The 21,965-nt window shown below is 44.3% G+C and overlaps 1 protein-coding gene across 3 annotated transcripts in view; it reads left to right on the top strand.

Moving 5' to 3' along the window:
• LOC137518872 (ankyrin repeat domain-containing protein 29-like) overlaps nt 1–21,965 on the top strand; it is an 83,855-nt gene that overhangs the window by 40,485 nt on the left and 21,405 nt on the right. For 2 of the 3 annotated variants that reach the window (XM_068237265.1, XM_068237264.1), the window contains 3 exons: nt 5,976–6,074; nt 17,372–17,470; nt 19,910–20,005. In XM_068237265.1, the coding sequence (XP_068093366.1) occupies nt 5,976–6,074; nt 17,372–17,470; nt 19,910–20,005 (294 nt within the window). The remainder of the gene's footprint in view (nt 1–5,975; nt 6,075–17,371; nt 17,471–19,909; nt 20,006–21,965) is intronic. The other variant, XM_068237266.1, reaches the window with a different exon arrangement.

The raw sequence follows: 21,965 nt of genomic DNA, 5'->3' as shown, positions 1-21,965 counted from the left end.
GGCAGTAAACAATGGTATATAGTCTGGCTGAGCGGTGTACACAGAGTGTCAGTAAACAATGGTATATAGTCTGGCTGAGCGAGCGGTGTACTACTGTTCCCAGCAGAATCAGAGTGGCAGTAAACAATGGTATATAGTCTGGCTGAGCGGTGTACACAGAGTGTCAGTAAACAATGGTATATAGTCTGGCTGAGCGGTGTACACACAATGCTATATAGTCTGCTATATAGTGTCAGTAAACAATGGTATATAGTCTGGCTGAGCGAGCGGTGTACTACTGTTCCCAGCAGAATCAGAGTGGCAGTAAACAATGGTATATAGTCTGGCTGAGCGGTGTACACAGAGTTTCAGTAAACAATGGTATATAGTCTGGCTGAGCGGTGTACACAGAGTGTCAGTAAACAATGGTATATAGTCTGGCTGAGCGGTGTACACAGAGTGGCAGTAAACACAATGCTATATAGTCTGGCTGAGCGAGCGGTGTACTACTGTTCCCAGCAGAATCAGAGTGGCAGTAAACAATGGTATATAGTCTGGCTGAGCGGTGTACACAGAGTGTCAGTAAACAATGGTATATAGTCTGGCTGAGCGGTGTACACAGAGTGTCAGTAAACAATGGTATATAGTCTGGCTGAGCGGAGTACACAGAGTGGCAGTAAACACAATGCTATATACTCTGGCTGAGCGAGCGGTGTACTACTGTTCCCAGCAGACACAGAACAGTAAACAGAATGCTATATAGTGTGGCTGAGCGAGCGGTGTACCACTATTCCCAGCAGACACAGAACAGTAAACAGAATGCTATATAGTGTGGCTGAGCGAGCGGTGTACCACTATTCCCAGCAGACACAGAACAGTAAACAGAATGCTATATAGTGTGGCTGAGCGAGCGGTGTACCACTATTCCCAGCAGACACAGAACAGTGAACAGAATGCTATATAGTGTGGCTGAGCGAGCGGTGTACCACTATTCCCAGCAGACACAGAACAGTGAACAGAATGCTATATAGTGTGGCTGAGCGAGCGGTGTACCACTATTCCCAGCAGACACAGAACAGTGAACAGAATGCTATATAGTGTGGATGAGCGAGCGGTGTACCACTATTCCCAGCAGACACAGAACAGTAAACAGAATGCTATATAGTGTGGCTGAGCGAGCGGTGTACCACTATTCCCAGCAGACACAGAACAGTGAACAGAATGCTATATAGTGTGGCTGAGCGAGCGGTGTACCACTATTCCCAGCAGACACAGAACAATGAACAGAATGCTATATAGTGTGGCTGAGCGAGCGGTGTACCACTATTCCCAGCAGACACAGAACAGTAAACAGAATGCTATATAGTGTGGCTGAGCGAGCGGTGTACCACTATTCCCAGCAGACACAGAACAGTAAACAGAATGCTATATAGTGTGGCTGAGCGAGCGGTGTACCACTATTCCAAGCAGACACAGAACAGTGAACAGAATGCTATATAGTGTGGCTGAGCGAGCGGTGTACCACTATTCCCAGCAGACACAGAGTGGCAGTAAACAGAATGCTATATAGTGTGGCTGAGCGAGGTACACAGAGTGGCAGTAAACAGAATGCTATATAGTGTGGCTGAGCAAGCGGTGTACTACTATTCCCAGCAGACACAGAGTGGCAGTAAACAGAATGCTATATAGTGTGGCTGAGCGAGGTACACAGAGTGGCAGTAAACAGAATGCTATATAGTGTGGCTGAGCAAGCGGTGTACTACTGTTCCCAGCAGTGACACAATGACAGGGGGGACCCTGGCTAGCGTGGCTGGAGCGCGAACTACCCTGCCTGCCTACCCAAAGCTAAACCCACAGACAAATGGCGGAGATATGACGTGGTTCGGGTATTTATTTACCCGAACCACGTGACCGTTCGGCCAATCAGAGCGCGTTCGGGTCCGAACCACGTGACCCGTTCGGCCAATCACAGCGCTAGCCGAACGTTCGGGGAACGTTCGGCCATGCGCTCTTAGTTCGGCCATATGGCCGAACGGTTTGGCCGAGCACCGTCAGGTGTTCGGCCGAACTCGAACATCACCCGAACAGGGTGATGTTCTGCAGAACCCGAACAGTGGCGAACACTGTTCGCCCAACACTAAATGTATGTAGTAGAAAAGTAAACTGAGTGACTATACTTTCAATGGATACTTTATATAGTCCCTCATATTACATAGAAGTAGTAAGATTGTACAATTAAGATTATATCATTAACCACTTCACCCCAAAGGGGTTTTTACCCTAAGGGACAAGGGCGATTTTCACCTTTCAGTGCTCATTCCTTTGATTTGCCAATGGATTAATCAGTACTAATCACAATGAAATGATTTTTTCCACCACCAATTGGGCTCTTTGGGGTTGATATTTGTTTTCAGTAATTACTTTATTTTCTAGGCATTTTAAAGGGATAAACAAGGAAAAATGGAAAAATACACTATTTCTCCAATTTCATCCCCTATAGTTTTAATATAAACACTGCTACTGTACATAAAACCCACACATTGTATCTGCCTATTTGTTCTGGTTGTCACAAGATTTTAATTATGTCCCTAGTGCAAAGTATGGGGACAATATAGTATTTGGAAATAAAGGTGTATTTTTTCTTTGATGTTTTTTTTCCCCAGTATTTTCACGTGCACGCGCACAGTGGCAGCAGCACCGTCTGACTTATAAAAACGTCCTGGAGCCATTAATCTCCCTAGCGTTATGATTATTTCCAGATTTATTTATTTATTGTATTTATAAAGCACCAACATATTACGCAGCACTAAACATAAGTTTAGATTATAGACAATCAAAAAAAAAAGGAGAGATAGAAAAGGGTGGGTATGACTCGACTGAGCACAAATCACATACAATTAGTTACTGTAATAACCTATTTAACTTTATTAATCCAAATCTATAGAACAATAAAACACATCAATTAAAAATGTGCCCACCCCGCACCCCCAAGCCAGCCTCCCACCCCGACCTCGAACCCCTGCCGCTACCCCACAGATCCCCCAAAGAGATGGTGTAACCACTAACTATAAACTGTATTATCATGTGGGTTTATGTCATTGAAAAGTATAAATAAATAAATAAATAAATTTACTCTGGACGTCCAGTTAACCCAAAAATATATGTAGGTATAAACCACAGCCGGTGCAAAAATTGGTTAGTGGCATGCAGCCAGTCTTGAAGTGAGGAACCGGCAAATTACTGCAGCCAGCACACAAATTGGTTAGTTGCATACAGCCAGTCTTTAGAGTGGATAATAAGCAGATAAGTGCAAGCAAGGGGATTTTCCAGCCGGGAAAAAGCAAGACAGTCACATAAAATTAATTCAATCTCAGAACATAATCTCCAGAGATGTCAGGCATTGGATAAACAAGCTGAGGCACATTGAGGCACATTGAGGCAAGCAGGTTGGTACCACACTGAGGCACATGCAGGGTTCAGGCCAAGTGATATAGCTGTCACAAATCAAGCTGCAGATTCACCAAGAGGCTCAGTGTCATCAGTTAATCGCCACTCACTTGTCTTGTCTAGATTATAGACAATATTTAGGGGTGACATACAGCAATATGACAATACAGGAATACAAGAAAAAACAGATCACGCAGCACAGTATGAATACCAGGTAATGCTTAGTCAGTCACTGGATGGAGCATGGAGATTAGGCAAGTTAGGTTCACTCAAATGCATAGCATGGGTTGACAGTAATGGAAGTGCATGATCAGGTTGGACACAAAAGAAGGAGGAGCCTGCCCAAAGGCTTACAATCTAGAGGGTGAGGTAGAGACACGAAAGGTAGGGAACCAGAGTTCAGCTGTGGGTTTAGAGCACTTGCGAGGGGTAGTAGGCCAGAGTGAAAAGGTGAGTTTTGAGGGCCTTCTTGAAGATGTTGAAGGAGGGGGCTGCCCTAATGGGTGGAGGTAGGGAAATCCATAGTGTTGGAGCAGCTTTTAAGAAGTCCTGAATGTGTGCATGGGACTGTGTGATTTAGGGTTTAAAAGCTGTGAATTATTTTCACAAGCTTTTAGACCCTAAAAACAAGAAAAAAACCATATTGCAGAGAGATCTGCAACAGATCCTACATATAACTCACTCAGAAATAGGATTATGGCTCTGAGCTGCGGATTTCTGTCCCGGGCCTGACTCGGGATTACCGCTAAGGAGGTTAAGAAGCTCTAGCAGGACATTTTTATACGTCAGTATGTCATTAAAGGATACCACAACTGACATGTGGCATAATGAGATAGACATGGGTATGTACAGTGCCTAGCACACAAATAACTATGCTCTGTTCCTTTTTTTCTTTCTCTGCCTGAAAGAGGTAAATATCAGGTATGTAAGTGGCTGACTCAGTCCTGCCTCAGACAGGAAGTGACTACAGTGTGACCCTCACTGATAAGAATTTCCCCCTTTTTTATTTCTTTCTTACTCTCAGAAGCCATTTTGTTCTAGGAAAGTGTTTTATAGTTGGAATTTCTTATCAGTGAAGGTCACACTGTAGTCACTTCCTGTCTGAGTCAGGACTGAGTCAGCCACTTACATACCTGATATTTACCTCTTTCAGGCAGAGAAAGAAGAAAAGGAACACAGCATAGTTATTTGTGTGGTAGGCACTGTACATACCCATGTCTATCTCATTATGCCACATGTCAGTTGTGGTATCCTTTAAGTGGTTAATGGGCCCCTTAAAGGGTTTTTTAAGCGAAAACAAAAAATCAGTTTAACTTACCTGGGGCTTCTTGCAGCCCCCTGGAGCTATCCTGTGCCCGTTGCCATCCTTCCGAGACCCTCCAGCAAGAAGTGGCGCCCCCGCAAAGCTGTCCGGTTGTGGCCTGTCAGAGGCTACTGCCCATGCGCAGGCCTCAAGCCATGTGCACCCTGATCATGCTCCCGTTACCAGGAGCATTCTGCGCATGCACAATAGTGATGTTCCTGTTCTGCACATGCACAATAGAGATTTTTACATTCTGCGCATGCGCAGAACACTGTCGTGCATGGGGATGTGGTGAGGAGGCGCATCATCGCTGCTGTCCAGAGGGGCTCAGAAGGACGGCATAGGCACAGGATGACTCCAGGGAGCTGCAAGGTAAGTTAATCTGTTTTTTTTTTTCCCCTCTCTGTAGATTTCCTTTAGGGAATGTGTAGATATAATTACATATAAAGTTGATTACATTGAAGTTTATGCACATGCTTTAATGCCTGATTTTGTGCACATGTTACCAAGCCAACTTCAACACCTTATTCCTGTGGCATTGCTGTTTAATAATAGTTATAACACTAAATGTACCAAGTATAAATGTAATGCAAAATACCCATGCCAGAAGTACATATTTTTACATGAATGCAAAATTATGTTCATTTGTAACTGGGACAATAAAGCATTTATTATCCATCCCTGCTGTTACCCCTGAAAAGATCTAAGAACTTACCTGAGCACCTATTATTTACAATCATTCTCCCTTCCCTCAACAGATCTCAGCAGATTGCAAATGTGTATAGCATTTGTGGGGGGGGGGATCTGGGGCTGATTTGGAATGTTTAAAGAGGAACTGTGGCCAAGGATTTAACTTCATCCAAATCAGTAGCTGATACCCCTTTTCCCATGAGAAAGCTTTACCTGTCGTGAAATACCTTTTGCATTGTAGGGGGTGTGGTTATAGATTATGGCAGATGATGCTGTCTGTTTTTTTTTATGCCTGCCAGCAGTAAAGCTGATTATGTGCAAGCTGATTGTGGATCAAACAATATGAACAAATTACATGGCAAATATCAATCATTTCTTGATATCTCTTCTATTTTTTAACTTCTCACTTTGCAATGAATTGATTTATTTTTCCCCTTATTCGCTAGAAGTTCTTCTGTAAGTGATAAATAATACCTTACACATTAGATTTATACATTATAGTTCTATAGATTATATGTAAAGTGGATTTTGATGTATGCATTCGCTATCATTTCAGGATGGGGCAACTCCACTCTTTCTGGCGGCACAAGGAGGCTTCATAGATGTTGTCAGATTACTGCTCACATATGGGGCAAAGGCCAATCAGCCTCGGCAGGTAACAGTATAACTCACCTGCAGAGCGCTTTGTTCTGCTGCGTAGCCTGTATAACCTGTCTGCACTGACTATTTTTCCAGCTCTACTTTAACTCAGCTTTTATTATAAGTTTAATATTTTACAAAGAAAAGAACATCACTTTCAAGTCATGGGTAGGGCAGCAATACACAAACAATGTATTCAATAAACTTACCAAAGGGAGAAGCTACAGTAGAGGAGAGGAATGTGGGAACAGACATCTTTATTCCCTTTTAAAGAGTACCGTTTACCTGACTGTAATGCTAATGTGCCCTCAGTAGCATCTCAACCACACACCTGCAACAAGAACACAGCCATGGAATTACAGTGAAGTCAGGACACTGATCTGTATAATCGTTTTTAGTCAATGATGTAATAAGTATAAGAGACTTTCCACAGTATGATGTGTTCCTTAGTTTACAACACCCCACTTCAGCCACTGATGCAAACTGAGTATAAAATCAGGTGTCATTATTAAAGTCAGATTAGCTGCATACTTGTTTCAGATGTGCAATTCAGACACTGGTGCAGAAAAATGCATGCAACCCTAAGTTGTGGTACTACAATCAATTGCAACACATAAGTGAAAATATCAGTCAGTCGATGCACTTATGATGTCCTTGTGTATCACACACTCTGTTCATTGCTGAAAACATGCACAGCAACGCACATGTGGGGACGAGGCCTTAAAGAGACTCCGTAACAAAAATTGCATCCTGTTTTTTATCATCCTACAAGTTCCAAAAGCTATTCTAATGTATTCTGGCTTACTGCAGCACTTTCTACTATCACAGTCTCTGTAATAAATCAATGTATCTTTCCCCTGTCAGACTTGTCGGCCTGTGTCTGGAAGGCAGCCAAGTTCTTCAGTGTTGTGGTTCTGCTATGAACTCCCCCTTCCAGGCCCCTCTATGCACACTGCCGGTGTATTATTTAGATTAGGGCAGCTTCTCTCTTCTCTCTTATCTTTTACAAGCTGGATAAATCGTCCTCTGAGCTGGCTGGGCTTTCACCTACTGAGGAATTACAGACAAAGGCAAAGCTGTTTACAGGAAGAAACGAGCAGCCTGAAACTTCAGTGCATTAGAACTGCAGGGGGAAAGAAACACACAAATGATCTCTTGAGATTCAAAAGGAAGGGTGTATACAGCCTGCTTGTGTATGGATGTCTTTTCTATGTGCGGACATACTGTACATCAACCTACTTCCTGTTTTGGTGGCCATTTTGTTTGTTTATAAACAAACTTTTAAAAACTGTTTTTAACCACTTTTAATGCGGCGAGGAGCGGCGAAACTGTGACAGAGGGTAATAGGAGATGTCCCCTAACGCACTGGTATGTTTACTTTTGTGCGATTTTAACAATACAGATTCTCTTTAAGGCTCATACACACATCAGACCATAGTCTTTTGAAAATGAAAGCTCACAGACCAATTTTACCCCCTTCCATGTAGTATGAGAGACATATCTACAGAGTCTATTCTATGGAGCTGAACTTCCCATCAGACAGAAATCTTTGCAAGATGCTGCACACAAAGATGCTGTAGACATTCAAATGATCAGTATCTGCAAAAGATCTGTTCCTGCAAAAGATCAGTTCCTGCAAAATGCATTCATAGTCTATGATATCTGCAGATCATCATACACACCTTATTTAACAGACATTCATCTGCAAATCAGATCCACCAGGATGGATTTTCAGATCTGCAGATGATTGTCTGATCTGCAGATGAATGTCAGTTAAATAAGGTGTGTATGATGATCTGCAGATCTCATAGACTATGAATGCAATTTGCAGGAACGGATCTTTGGCAGGAACAGATCTTTTGCAGATACTGATCTTTTGTGTCTGTACAGCATCTGTGTGTGCAGCATCTTGCAAAGATTTTTTTCTGATGGGGAGTTCAGCTCCATAGAAAAGACTGTGTAGAGTAGGGCTCTCATACTACATGAAGGGTGGTAAGATTGGTCTGTGATCTTTCATTTTCAAAAGACTATGGTCCGATGTGTGTATGTGGCCTTAGGCTCTGCTTACAATTGAGCGGAGGCAGAACAAAAACGGAACGCGCATCTGCAAGGTGGATTCCGGTCGTTCTGCATCCACACATCGAATACATGTGCCCTTACGCATCGCCATTGATTTGTCCTGCCACCACCGCCTGGTCCCTTCCACAGCCTGGAGGCAAGCAGATGCACGCGGATTTCCATAGGCAGCAGCAAGCCAATTCTGCCTAGCAACAGGGAGAATTTGCATTGGTGCAACATGAACAAATGAGAATTCTCCCTGTTGCTGAGGATTTCCATTAGTCTTTTGCAGCCCAATGGAGATCCCCATGCTAATACTGGCCTCCGGCCTCCGGTGCAGAAGGGACTGAGCGGCGGCGATGGGATGCGGGAGAAACGGGCGACGCGGATGCAGCAACTAGTCTGTTCTCATAGGCTTTCATTGGACATGTTCTCCTGTCCAGTCGGGGGAAAAGTGCCAAATCCAGACTCTGTGTTACGTCTCGCATTCCGTGGCACACGGATCATACACGGATCTCTGGTTTTAACAAGTGGAAGCGGATCCTATTTTCAACATAGGATCCGCTTCCTGCGTTTTCGTGGAGCTTTAAAAACGTAACTCACGGATCCGTTTTTAATGCAAGTGTGAACCGACCCTTATGCTGGGCATACACGGCTCGATTTTGCCGCTCGATCGATTCCCTGCTCGATTACGCAGGCGATTCTCTTATCTTCCGTTCGTTTTTATCTTTCGCTTGTTTTTCTTATCTTTTTCCATTGTGTTCAATCGAGCAAACAAAATGATCTGGCCGGAGATCGGACATGTTGGAAATTATCTATCGAGCCATCTAAATGGCTCAAAAATGAACTGTGTATTCCCAGCATTAGTGGCTGCAGGTCTTTAGAGATCAACAGGAGAAATGTCTCTGTATATGAAGGATTTCATTTTAAAGTGCATTACACCCCCTAGTGGAAATCTAAATTATCACTATTAACTCAAAGGTAAAACAGCTGTGAGCGATTCAAGTGAATTGAAATTGATTTCCTTTCATTTCCCTATGCAGCCTGAAATATACTATAGACAGTGGGCTTGATTCACAAAGCCGTGCTAACTGTTAGCACGCTGGTGAAAAGCGCATTATCAGTTTAGGCGTGATAAAATAAACTTGAGTGCAGTTTTGCGCGTAAAGTCTTACACGCGTAAACTGTTACGCGCGCAAAGTTTAACGCGTGCAACACCATTAAACCCTATGCGACGTTTCACGCGCAAAACTTTGCGCGCAAGTTTTTCCCTCAAAGCGGTGCTAACCTACTTAGTGCAAGTTATCACGCCCAAAAGTCTTTAAGCGTGCTAACTAGGTTAGCACCGATTTGTGAATCAAGCCCAGTATATATTATATATAGTGTAACATTTTTCCTCTACGCATCTGTCACTCAGTATTATTGCTTGTAGCAGAGTTCGCAGATAACAATCATACAGACAGTATATATTTGCCTTCTTAAAACAGAGGGTATCATTTGGCAGAAATTAGGAGAGGGCACTTATCCATATTACTATTTAAAAGTAAACCTGAAAGGAAACAAGCGCCCAAAATGTGTACTTACCTCAGTAGAAAGAAAAGTCTGGATAAGAGGATTCCCCTCCCTTGCCTCCACCGATGCAGCACTGGGAGCACCCGAACCTCTTTAAAGGGAAGGTTCAGGGACGAGTAAAAAATAAATAAAAATCTGCATCCACTTACCTGGGGCTTCCTCCAGCCCGTGGCAGGCAGGAGGTGCCCTCGGCGCCGCTCCGCAGGCTCCCGGTGCTCTCCAGTGGCCGACCCGACCTGGCCAGGCTGGCGGCCAGGTCGGGCTTCTTCTGCGCTCCAAAATGCGCCTCACGGCGGTCCGATGACGTCAGCGCGCCGTCGTGAGGCGCATTTTGGAGCGCAGAAGAAGCCCGACCTGGCCAACGGCCTGGCCAGGTCGGGTCGGCCACTGGGAGCCTGCGGAGCAGCGCCGAGGGCACCTCCTGCCTGCCACGGGCTGGTGGAAGCCCCAGGTAAGTGGATGCGGGTTTTTATTTTTTTTTTACTCGTCCCTGAACCTTCCCTTTAATAAGTATCTTATGGAGGAGTGCGCACAAATTACAGCCATAAAAGTTGGCAGAATACAACTTCTGAGAGCAGAGGGAGATAGAAAAAGTTCAATAGTTCATGTATTTTCATTTAGGGTCACTTAATAGACTGCCACTGAGCAGAGACAACAAAATATTGAATCTATTTTGTAAACTTTTGAATATAAAATAAAACCACGGGATGTCTATAAAAAAAACATTTTTAGGAGTAGGAGGATAAATACAATTGTTTATCTCATCAGTTTATTTTCACCTCCATTTCATGTTAAAGTACCCCTGACTTGGTCATATGTACTTTAAATTGTTTTATTGCTGGTGCTGTGACTTTGTCACATTCCCCCTCCAATGCCCCCTGTGGCCCTGTTCTGCCAATAATTATGAGCGGGGAGGAAGTGACAGTTCTTCCTCCCGCTGTGCGTCCATAACTCCGCCCCCTCCACCTGCTGCTTTAGTTCCCTATCTGATTCATTGAACACAGCGCGCAGGGTAGCTGCACTGTGTGCGGGCTTGTAGTAATTAAGGTTGGAAGGATATCCGACCTCAATTATCACAAGTCCACATACAGCGCAGCTACCCTGTGCGCTGTGAGCAATGAATCAGATAGAGCAGGGGTCCCCAACCTTTTTGAGCCTGGGGCCCACTATCCCGACCAAAATTTTCTCCGGGGCCCCCCTGGGGGCGGGGGGGGGGGGGGGGGGTGTGAGTGGGCGTGGCTAGTGTGACGGCGGCAGCAGCCCCCCCCCCCCCTTTTTCCCCAGATTCCACAGTATAGCAAGTACAGTTTCCACAGTATAGCAAGTACAGTTAGCCCAGTATAGCAAGTGCAGTTACCACACTATAGCAAGTACAGTTAGCCTAGTATAGCAAGTATAGTTACCACAGTATAGCAAGTACAGTTACCACAGTATAGCAAGTACAGTTAGCCTAGTATAGCAAGTACAGTTACCACAGTATAGCAAGTATACCTACCCCAGTATAGCCAGTAGTTACCCCAGTATAGCAAGTACAGTTAGCCTAGTATAGCAAGTATAGTTACCCCAGTATAGCAAGTACAGTTAGCCTAGTATAGCAAGTATAGCTACCCCAGTATAGCCAGTAGTTACCCCAGTATAGCAAGTACAGTTAGACTAGTATAGCAAGTATAGCTACCCCAGTATAGCAAGTACAGTTACCACAGTATAGCAAGTACAGTTAGCCTAGTATAGCAAGTATAGTTACCCCAGTATAGCTAGTACAGTTACCACAGTATAGCAAGTACAGTTAGCCTAGTATAGCAAGTATATTTACCCCAGTATAGCTAGTACAGTTACCACAGTCAGGGGCGTAGCAATAGGGGGTGCAGAGGTAGCGACCGCATCGGGGCCCTTGGGCCAGAGGGGCCCCGTGGGGCCCACCCTCAACCACTAAATTAGCTCTCTATTGGTCCAATGCAGGTAATAATCACTTCTATAGGTGCCTTTATTGGTAGTAATCATTAACAAACTGTTCCCCATCCCCTCCTAGCACTTCTGACACTGTATTTGCCATTGGCAGGTTTTGGTGCGCTGTATCAATTGTTATGTATAGAGTGCTTGGGGGGCCCCATTGTAAAACTTGCATCGGGGCCCACAGCTCCTTAGCTACGCCACTGACCACAGTATAGCAAGTATAGTTAGCCCAGAATAGCAAGTATAAATTAGCCCAGAATAGCAAGTATAGTTAGCCCAGTATAGCCAGTATAGTTAGCCCAGTATGGCAAGTATAGTTATCCCAGTATAGCAAGTATAGTTAGCCCAGAATAGCAAGTATAGTTAGCTCAGAATAGCAAGTATAGTTAGCTCAGAATAGCAAGTATAGTTAGCCCAGAATAGCAAGTATAGTTAGCCCAGTATGGCAAGTATAGTTAGCCCAGAATAGCAAGTATAGTTAGCCCAGTATCGCTGCCCCAGTGTCGCCAGTACAGTTAGCCCAGTGTAGCCTCTCCTCTCCCCCGCACAGCCCCCATGTGGCCGCCGCTCCTGTTACCTTACGAGCGGGCGGTCGCTTCCTTGTATTCCCCATAGCTCCTCTCCTCTTGCAGCACCTTGTATCACAGCAGCGCTTCCCGCGCGGCTGCTGTAAGGAAGGGTAGGAAATAGGGCAGCGGCTTCCTGTAGCGGCAATCGCCGTTACCATGGGAACACTGCCCGCCTCCTTCCCTCCTTACAGCATGCGCACAGCAAGCGCTGCTGTAATACGAGATGCTTCAAAGAGGAGAGGGGCTATGGGGAATATAAGGAAAAAAGCGGCCGCCCGCTCATAAGGTATCAGGAACGGCGGCCGCTGGGGGGAGAGGGAGAAAGGCCAGATCCGCCGCGGCTACCCAGAAATCTGCCCACGGACCCCCAGGGGGCCGCGGCCCCCAGGTTGGGGACCTCTGAGATAGAGAACTAAAGCGGCAGGTGGAGGTGGCGGAGTTATGGACGCACAGCGGGGAGGAAGAACTGTGACTTTCTCCCCACTCATGATCGACTTTCTGCCTCAGTCAAAGACCATGACTGGGCAGAACAGGGTTTACAGGGGGCACAGGAGGGGGGAGGATGGTGCTGTGTGCTAGTCGCAGCATCAGTGATAAAGAAGGAACAAAAGATGAGGCCGGCACCATCCGTAGTTATAGCATGCTCTTGTCACACTGTTGTGTGACAGTTTGTTTTTATGGAACTTCAATAAAAGAGCATGATATAACTACGGATGGTGCCAGCCTCATCTTCTGTTCCAGTTACATCCAGGTGGTTTCCGGGCGGCTTTGGCAAATCCCTTTAATACTGTAAGCATATTTCTATTGCAACTATGAAACTATGATCTGTAATGGAAACTACTCTTGATCAATAGATATAGGATATATTCTAAAATTGAAATAAAATATGTTTAAAAAATAAAAATAAAAAGGGACATGCTCAATGTTAAAAAAAAAAAAAAGGGACATGTTCAAATGTAGCATGATGATGTACAGTGGGTTGCAAAAGTATTCGGCCCCCTTGAAGTTTTCCACGTTTTGTCACATTAGGCCCGGTTCACATTAGCGGTCGCCGTCCGGAATCGCCGTGCCGGAGCCAGACCGCATGCGGAACGGACGGAACGGACGCACGGCATAGCAATGAAAGTCTATGCGTCCGTTCACATGCGTCCGTTTCGTCCGGACCGGATCCGGACTCCGGCATAAGATCCAACATGCGCTATTTTTTGGTCCGGCTCCTCCGGCAGACGTATCCGGAGCGGAGCCTGACTGTTGCATCCGGCCAATACAAACCAATGAGAAACGGAGAGCGCATAACACACTGGCTATAAAAACCGGACGTTCTACCCCACTTCCTATGCTTTTTCTATGGTCTCGGTAGAGGGCCTGGAACTCTCCCTTCCTCTGCCTCCTGGCTAGTAGAGGGTGCACCCACCATCTCCTGCGAGGAGCACGCCTTCTCCCCACATAGTAGTAGGTGAACAACAGGAAGGAGAGAATTCCCAGGTGATACGAGTAAAAAATGACTGGATCCATGGTCCCAACTGCAGTCTCTGTATCCACGGATGGTCTCCACACGTCCACCTGTCTCCAACAATGACCCCAGAGCTTCTGCTGACCTCCCAGACCCCAGGTATTTATACAGGTTGTTATCTCTTTAAGAAACCGGATCCGGACCGCAACCGTGTTCATACCGCACGGAAAACGGATGCAAACGGACCGGATCCGGATAGGAACCGTACGGATCAGGTCCGGTCCGGATCCGGTGCGGTCCGGACATCCGTTCCGGTTTTTACAAAACCGCAAGTGTGAACGGGGCCTTACTGCCACAAGCATGCATCAATTTTATTGGAATTCCACATGAAAGACCAATACAAAGTGGTGTACATGTGAGAAGTTGATCGAAAATCATACATCATTCCATAGTTACATAGTTATTTTGGCTGAAAAAAGACATACGTCCATCGAGTTCAACCAGTACAAAGTACAACTCCAGCCCGTCCCCCACATACCCCTGTTGATCCAGAGGAAGGCGAAAAAAACCCTACCAGGCATGGTCCAATTAGCCCCAAATGGGAAAAATTCCTTCCTGACTCCAGATGGCAATCAGATAAAATCCCTGGATCAACATCATTAGGCATAACCTAGCAATTGTAGCCATGGATGTCTTTCAACGCAAGGAAAGCATCTAAGCCCCCTTTAAATGCAGGTATAGAGTTTGCCATAACGACTTCCTGTGGCAATGCATTCCACATCTTAACCACTCTTACTGTAAAGAACCCTTTCCTAAATAAATGGCTAAAACGTTTTTCCTCCATGCGCAGCTCATGTCCTCTAGTCCTTTGAGAAGGCCTAGGGACAAAAAGCTCATCCGCCAAGCTATTATATTGCCCTCTAATGTATTTATACATGTTAATTAGATCTCCTCTAAGGCGTCTTTTCTCTAGACTAAATAAACCCAGTTTATCTAACCTTTCTTGGTAAGCGAGACCTTCCATCCCACGTATCAATTTTGTAACAATTTTGTAACAATTCCAAACATTTTTTACAAATAAATAACTGCAAAGTGGGGTGTGCGTAATTATTCGGCCCCCTGAGTCAATACTTTGTAGAACCACCTTTTGCTGCAATTACAGCAGCCAGTCTTTTAGGGTATGTCTCTACCAGCTTTGCACGTCTAGAGACTGAAATCCTTGCCCATTCTTCTTTGCAAAACAGCTCCAGCTCAGTCAGATTAGATGGACAGCGTTTGTGAACAGCAGTTTCCAGATCTTGCCACAGATTCTCAATTGGATTTAGATCTGGACTTTGAATGGGCCATTCTAACACATAGATATGTTTTGTTGTAAACCATTCCAATGTTGCCCTGGCTTTATGTTTAGGGTCGTTGTCTTGCTGAAAGGTGAACCTCCACCCCAGTCTCAAGTCTTTTGCAGACTCCAACAGGTTTTCTTCCAAGATTGCCCTGTATTTGGCTCCATTCATCTTCCCATCAACTCTGACCAGCTTCCCTGTACCTGCTGAAGAGATGCACCCCCGGAGCATGATGCTGCCACTACCATATTTGACAGTGGGGATGGAGTGTTCAGAGTGATGTACAGTGTTAGTTTTCCTGCCACACATAGCGTTTTGCATTTTGGCCAAAAAGTTCCATTTTGGTCTCATCTGACCAGAGCACCTTTTTCCACATGGTTGCTGTGTCCCCCACATGGCTTGTGGCAAACTGCAAACAGGACTTCTTATGCTTTCTGTTAACAATGCCTTTTTTCTTGCCATTCTTCCATAAAGGACAATTTTGTACAGTGCATGACTAATAGTTGTCCTATGGACAGAGTCTCCCACCTGAGCTGTAGATCTCTGCAGCTCGTCCAGAGTCACCATGGGCCTCTTGACTGCATTTCTGATCAGCGCTCTGCTTGTTCGGCCTGTGAGTTTAGGTGGATGGCCTTGTCTTGGTAGGTTTACAGTTGTGCCATACTCCTTCCATTTCTGAATGATCGCTTGAACAGTGCTCCGTGGGATGTTCAAGGCTTTGGAAATCTTTTTGTAGCCTAAGCCTGCTTTAAATTTCTAAATAACTTGATTCCTGACCTGTCTTGTGTGTTCTTTGGACTTCATGGTGTTGTTGCTCCCAATATTCTCTTAGGCTTAGTGCACACCAGAGCGGTTCTGCTGCGGTTTGCGATCCGCTTGCAGGTGCGGATCCACTAGGGTAATGTATTTCAATGGGCTGGTGCACACCAGAGCGGGAGGCGTTTTGCAGAAACGCATACTCCCAGGCTGCTACAGATTTTGGATTGCGGATGCGTTTCTGCCTCAATGTTAAGTATAGGAAAAACGCAAACCGCTCTGAAAAACGGCACTTCAGAGCGGTTTGCCAGGCGATTTTTGCTACAGTAGCTGTTCAGTAACAGCTTTACTGTAACAATACATGAAATCTACTACACCAAAAACGCTTCACAAAACCGCAAAACGCTAGCTGAAACGCTACAGAAAAAGAAGAAAAGGCGTTTCAAAATCTGCTAGCATTTTGCGGATCTGCTAGCGGTTTTTGGTGTGCACCAGGCCTTAGACAACCTCTGAGGCCGTCACAGAGCAGCTGTATTTGTACTGACATTAGATTACACACAGGTGCACTCTATTTAGTCATTAGCACTCATCAGGCAATGTCTATAGGCAACTGACTGCACTCAGATCAAAGGGGGCCGAATAATTATGCACACACCACTTTGCAGTTATTGATTTGTAAAGAATGTTTGGAATCATGTATGATTTTCGTTCCACTTCTCACGTGTACACCACTTTGTATTGGTCTTTCACGTGGGATTCCAATAAAATTGATTCATATTTGTGGCAGTAATGTGACAAAATGTGGAAAACTTCAAGGGGGCCGAATACTTTTGCAACCCACTGTATATCTGTCTATATATAGTACCCATCTTACTCAAAACTTGTCTGTGTTGCTTTTAATTTTAAGTAAGGCGTAAGGACTCGTTCACATTGCGTTCCGATCGCGTTAGCGCTGGACATTTTTTGAAGCAATCTTTTTTCCCTTCTCGGCGATTTCTGTTCGTTGGACATTTTTGGTAAGCGTTTTTGTAGGCGTTTTTGCAGAGCGATTCCTTTTTTTCACTTTCTGACGCAAGTCATTGCATCAGGAAGTGAACTCTTTGATTCGAAAAATAAATACAGTGCATTTATTCTAAAAACGTGAACGCAATTGCTGCACAAAGCAATTTTGTGAGCGTTTGCGTTTTGCCTATACCTTCTATTGTAGCTACCCCCCCTGTTCACATCGCTGTAGCTGTCTCAGTATGCCATCGGTATGACAGCAGAGCTCCCTGAGCAGGTCAGCAGTTGATTTAATTGGCTCCTGACCAAGTGATCAATGTGAGCTGTTAATCTTCAATCCTAAAACATAAACACGAATATGAGATTTCAAGAAAGTCCAATTAAGGATGATATCCATGCATACAATTGTTTAACTCATGAAACTATTTTTATTCAAGTTTACTTTAACCTGTAATATCCTGTTGTTAATACATACATTGTAAAGCTTGTTAGAAAAACTGAAAAAAAAAATAAATAAGCATGCATTGTATATACCATTCTATGCAAAGTCTGTTCAAATGCATATAAATGCCAATTGCCATTCTCAGTAAAGCCATGCTTTCTGTCTCAGGATGGGACCACAGCTCTCTGGATAGCTGCACAGCTGGGGTACAGTGAAGTGGTCAGAGTGCTGCTGCTGAGAGGAGCAGATCGAGATACTGCAAGAATGGTAAAGTTCTGCAATTAATCTAATCAGTATACTTCAAAAGGAGCGTTTCACAAAATAAAAGGCTATTTGGAATCATCTTTTTGAAATAAACTGTATCTGTAGCTATGCAAAATTTAAAGAACATCAGGCTAATAATATATTTAAAGCAGGGCCGGATTTGTGTCTCAGGGGCCTACAGGCATAGAAGTTCTGGTGCCCTAGATTTTGATCCCCACCGAACTGTGAATCCCTACACATCCATGGAAGATATGGGGGATGACTCCTGGTGGTTGTAGTTCCAAGGTTCTGTAATGAGAGGGACCAGGAGCCCAATGTTGCAGTATTGTTAGGTAAAATGGGTAAGAGTAGAGTGGTAGAATATACTCACAAAGGTGGGTTGCACTCCAACAACCATCGACAGAGCTTTCAGGAAATTCACTGTTCCCTTTCGGTATCCCAGATCCGCTAGGCAGGTGCTGGTTGGCGTCTCTCTTTAGGTATTTGGACACGTGGCGTACTAAACACTTCCCCTAAGGGTTAGAAAAAAACTAGAAAAACTTGTAGGAGGCAGCCAAAATATATCTTCTCTTAAAATCATATAATACAGGAGTAATTAGATCTTACCTCCACCAATGAACAAACCACCATGGGTAAAAATAATTTTAATGATGCACAAAAAGACAACGCATTTCACTGGTACTGGCCAGCTTTCTCAGGTCAATAAAAAGTGCCTAAGCCAGAAGCAGTCGTGGGTGTGGTTCCTAGTTTTACACAAGCAAGGGTTCAACCGTTGAGCAGCAGAACTGGCTGCCCCCTTTCCCTGCAGGGTGTGGCCATGCACAGCATCTTGGAGATATGCTGATGCCACTGAACCCAAAGCATAGACAGCTGAATCCATGCTCTCTTCCACACTGCCCTTTAAGCTCTCTATGCTGGCACTTTTAGACTCATGGGACCATATGCAATTCACTTTTTCTCCTGAGTTTTCTCCTAGAAGATAACTTTTTTATCTTTGATTTAAGATACATTTTTAACACTTCGCAATGGAAAAAGTATTAAAACATAGGTGAAATATCACCTAGGAGAAAACTCAAGTGAAAAAGTGAATTGCATATGGCCCATGGTCTGCAGAGGTAATGATACACAATAAAAGTCCCACGATATATGGCACATCAATATTAGCCCATAAATGGTTCTGTATCTTCCATAGATGTCCACATTTACAATGTCAGTTCCCAGGGACTGCAGCAAAAGCCTTTCCACGGTTTCAAATGGCACCAGGAGTAGATTTATTTCAGGATAGGAAAGCCACCATCACGTCACACACGCAGCCACGTATACACCGACAACCACGTAGGCCGCATGAATGTGGATTGCGGATGGCGACCAGAGCCAGTGGAGGACAGGGACAGGTAAAGTATACTGCACTGTGCACTGGGGGCACATTTTACATGGGGGGGAGGGTACAGTGCGCGGGGGGGGGGGGGCGAATGCAGCGTCACAAGGCTGATTCCGAGAGGTTTCATGCTGAAAGCAATTGGGAATCAGCATGAGGTGTACAGGCAGGAAACAGATCTCTCTACGGTGAGATTCAATCAGAAAGAGATCTGTCTCTTGGACGATTTGCCCAAGTGCCGTACATCGTCTGATGTGTGGGCACCTTTAAAGCCAAACAAATAAAAGGTTTGGGTTAGCCAACAGATGGCAATGATTCTGTTAGATACGGTGAAAGTCTTTCTTCACAATAAAACAAATAAACGTTTTCTTGCTCAAAAATATGATTAATCACACCTCCCAGGTACTAGCACTGGTAAAAAAACATACTACAAAGAAAATGAACCACAACACCAGTATTGCTGCACTTAAGAAGAAAACAATTGAATGCACTATAATATGCTTAAATGTATGATTAAATAGAGCAAAAAAACCCAAAACCAATTAAGGGTAAAATTGCATGAGTGCAGCTATACTGGTGTTGGGGTTCATTTTCTTCACAATAACCCTCATCCTTTTGTCTCCTTCACACCAGCCATATTATTTTCAAAAGAAAAAAAGTGCAGGTTACTGTAATTTATTTTACTGTATGAATTTTTACTTTGTACAGTACAGTACTTTGTATTAAATCTTTTTCTATAAATGTTTTTGGATTTTGGAACGAATCATCTGAGTTTTCTTTTGAGGAAATTCCCTTTGGTATGATTTACAAGCATGTTTCCAGAATGAATTAGGCTCAAAGACCAAGGTTCCGCTGTGTTTATACAATGCAATGCAGAGGACACTTGTGTGGCATACATTTTTCTTGTCTGAAATATGTCCTGGCCTTGCGCTTGCTGTGTGCGCCCCACTTGGTCTCTTTTTTGTTTAGCTTCAGAATAAATGGAAAATCAGAATAAAATAGCTGTGGATGTAGTGCCAGTATATGCCAGTGTCACATCTAACAATTCATTACCTGCCCCCCAGGATGGCACCTCACCTCTGTTTAAAGCTGCTGCTAAAGGATTCAGTGATGTTATAGAAGAATTGCTGAAGTTTTCTCCTGCATTAGGTATGCTAAAGGTAGGTGATGACTGTACATAACCCTATCAGCACTTACCGTAGCCATTATTTGTGGTTATAATCTTTATATCCAATATTTTACAATATACATAGACAACAATGTAACAATGGTAAATTTAGTTATATACAATAAAAAGTTATATTTTAAAAGAGGGCGTCCAAATTTCCGCTTTGGTGCGTGGTACACGATATTTAACATTGCAGTAAATAGAGATAAATACATTGAAAATATAGGTATATGTGAAAAAACTATATTTTCCAATATTTACCATTAAAATCAATACTGGAGCCCTAAACGTCCATTTGCCGCATCCGCCCACATTTTCTGCATCCCATTTGGGGGCCATTAGACTGGGTTTAAGTGGAATTGACTTCCTCCCGGCACTAGTGGACTTCCTCCCAGCTCTCTTTATAAATGTAGTATTTCTTATGCATATAATTAATCTTTCAGCAACACAGGGAGGAGCTGGAGAGACAGAGTGGCTCCTTAGCTTGGAACACCCACTCACTTCTCAGCTTGCTGGAGGGATCCCTGGTCACTCTACTGGAATTTCCAAAGATTACTTTCTCTAAAAGAGCAGCATCAGACATGAACATTTTGTAAACAATAGCATAGTTCACCTTTATTACCTTTACTATGTAAAAAATTTGTGAGACTGAACTGGAGTTTTAAATTAACTTAAAGTGAACCTCAAGACTAAAAATCTATTCAGCAGAACTGAAAAGGCTTGGTGTTTCTTTAACAGTTTCACAGCATCAGAACTTTTTTTTTTCTTACCAAAGCATCATTTTTAGCTGCATTTTTAGCTAAGCTCCACCCATCAAAGAAATCTGCCCGGGCTTTTTTTCCCTGATGCTGTTCAAAGTATGATGGGATTTCCTATGTTGTTATTCACGTTGCCTAGCAACTGGGAGGGGTGATCAGCACCCAGGACAGTTGGAACTGTGTCTCATGCTTCTTTTCACAGTTGGAACTGTGTCTTATGCTCCTTTTCACCTCCTTTCAACCAAAAAGATGGCTGCCCTCAGGGCCAGCCTTAGGTTTCACAGCGCCCTGAGCGAAACCTGATTTTTGTGCCCCCTCATCCTCTTACCACGCACATATACACACACACAGGCCCATATGCAATTCCCCTTTTTTCCTGAGATATCTCCTAGAACAGTGGTTCCCAACCTTTTTGACGTAATAACCACGAATGGATGGAAAGAGTGCATTATCCTGAATACACTTAAAAATGAAGGCTAGAACCTTTCAGGAATATTAATAACAGTTAGCCGCCCTTCTACCCCATTTAGAATGATAGCACAGCACTGACAATTTGCACCACACGTTACAGACGCAGTGCGCCCCCCCCCCCCAAAACGCCCTCAGACTCAGTATAGGTAGGTAGCCAGGTATAGGTGCCCCCAGTATAGGATCTCATGTGTAGGTGCCCTCAATATAGGTGTAAGGAAACGCGGAAAAGCCGCCGTCTCTCGAGGTGAGGCGGCTGTTTCCGCGTCCAGCATGGCGTCACAACGCAGAAAAAACGCTGCATGCCGCATGGGCAGTGCGGCGGAATCCGCATTGGTAACGGCGGAATCCACATCAGAGGCGACCCCCGCATTAGATACATTGCAAAACAGTACTGGTGTGGCTGGGACTGATAGTCCACCAAGATTCAGACTTACACGCGCGCGAGCACAGAGGCAGAGTTTAAATAGCAGTTAGAAGGGTGTCGGCTGACCAGCTGGGTCAGCTGACAAATTCCACTGCTCTCATTGGACCAGCAATTAGGGAGGTCCTGGAAAGGTCCTAGAGTATATATACTGCTGGTTGTTCACTTGCTCTTTGTCTGGCGTGCGATCACATATGTGGGAGCACCCAGATCCGTAGTCAGATCCGTTAGTGTGCCGGGACCAGCTGGAGCTGTAATCCTACACTAAGATAGATTCTGTTGATAGCTAAAGTACTAGTTTG

This window comes from Hyperolius riggenbachi, chromosome 5 (assembly GCF_040937935.1).
Source record: "Hyperolius riggenbachi isolate aHypRig1 chromosome 5, aHypRig1.pri, whole genome shotgun sequence".
Classification (NCBI taxonomy): Eukaryota; Metazoa; Chordata; class Amphibia; order Anura; family Hyperoliidae; genus Hyperolius; species Hyperolius riggenbachi.
The sequence above is the reverse complement of the archived record's forward strand: the minus strand, read 5'-3'. Positions and strand labels throughout refer to the sequence as shown.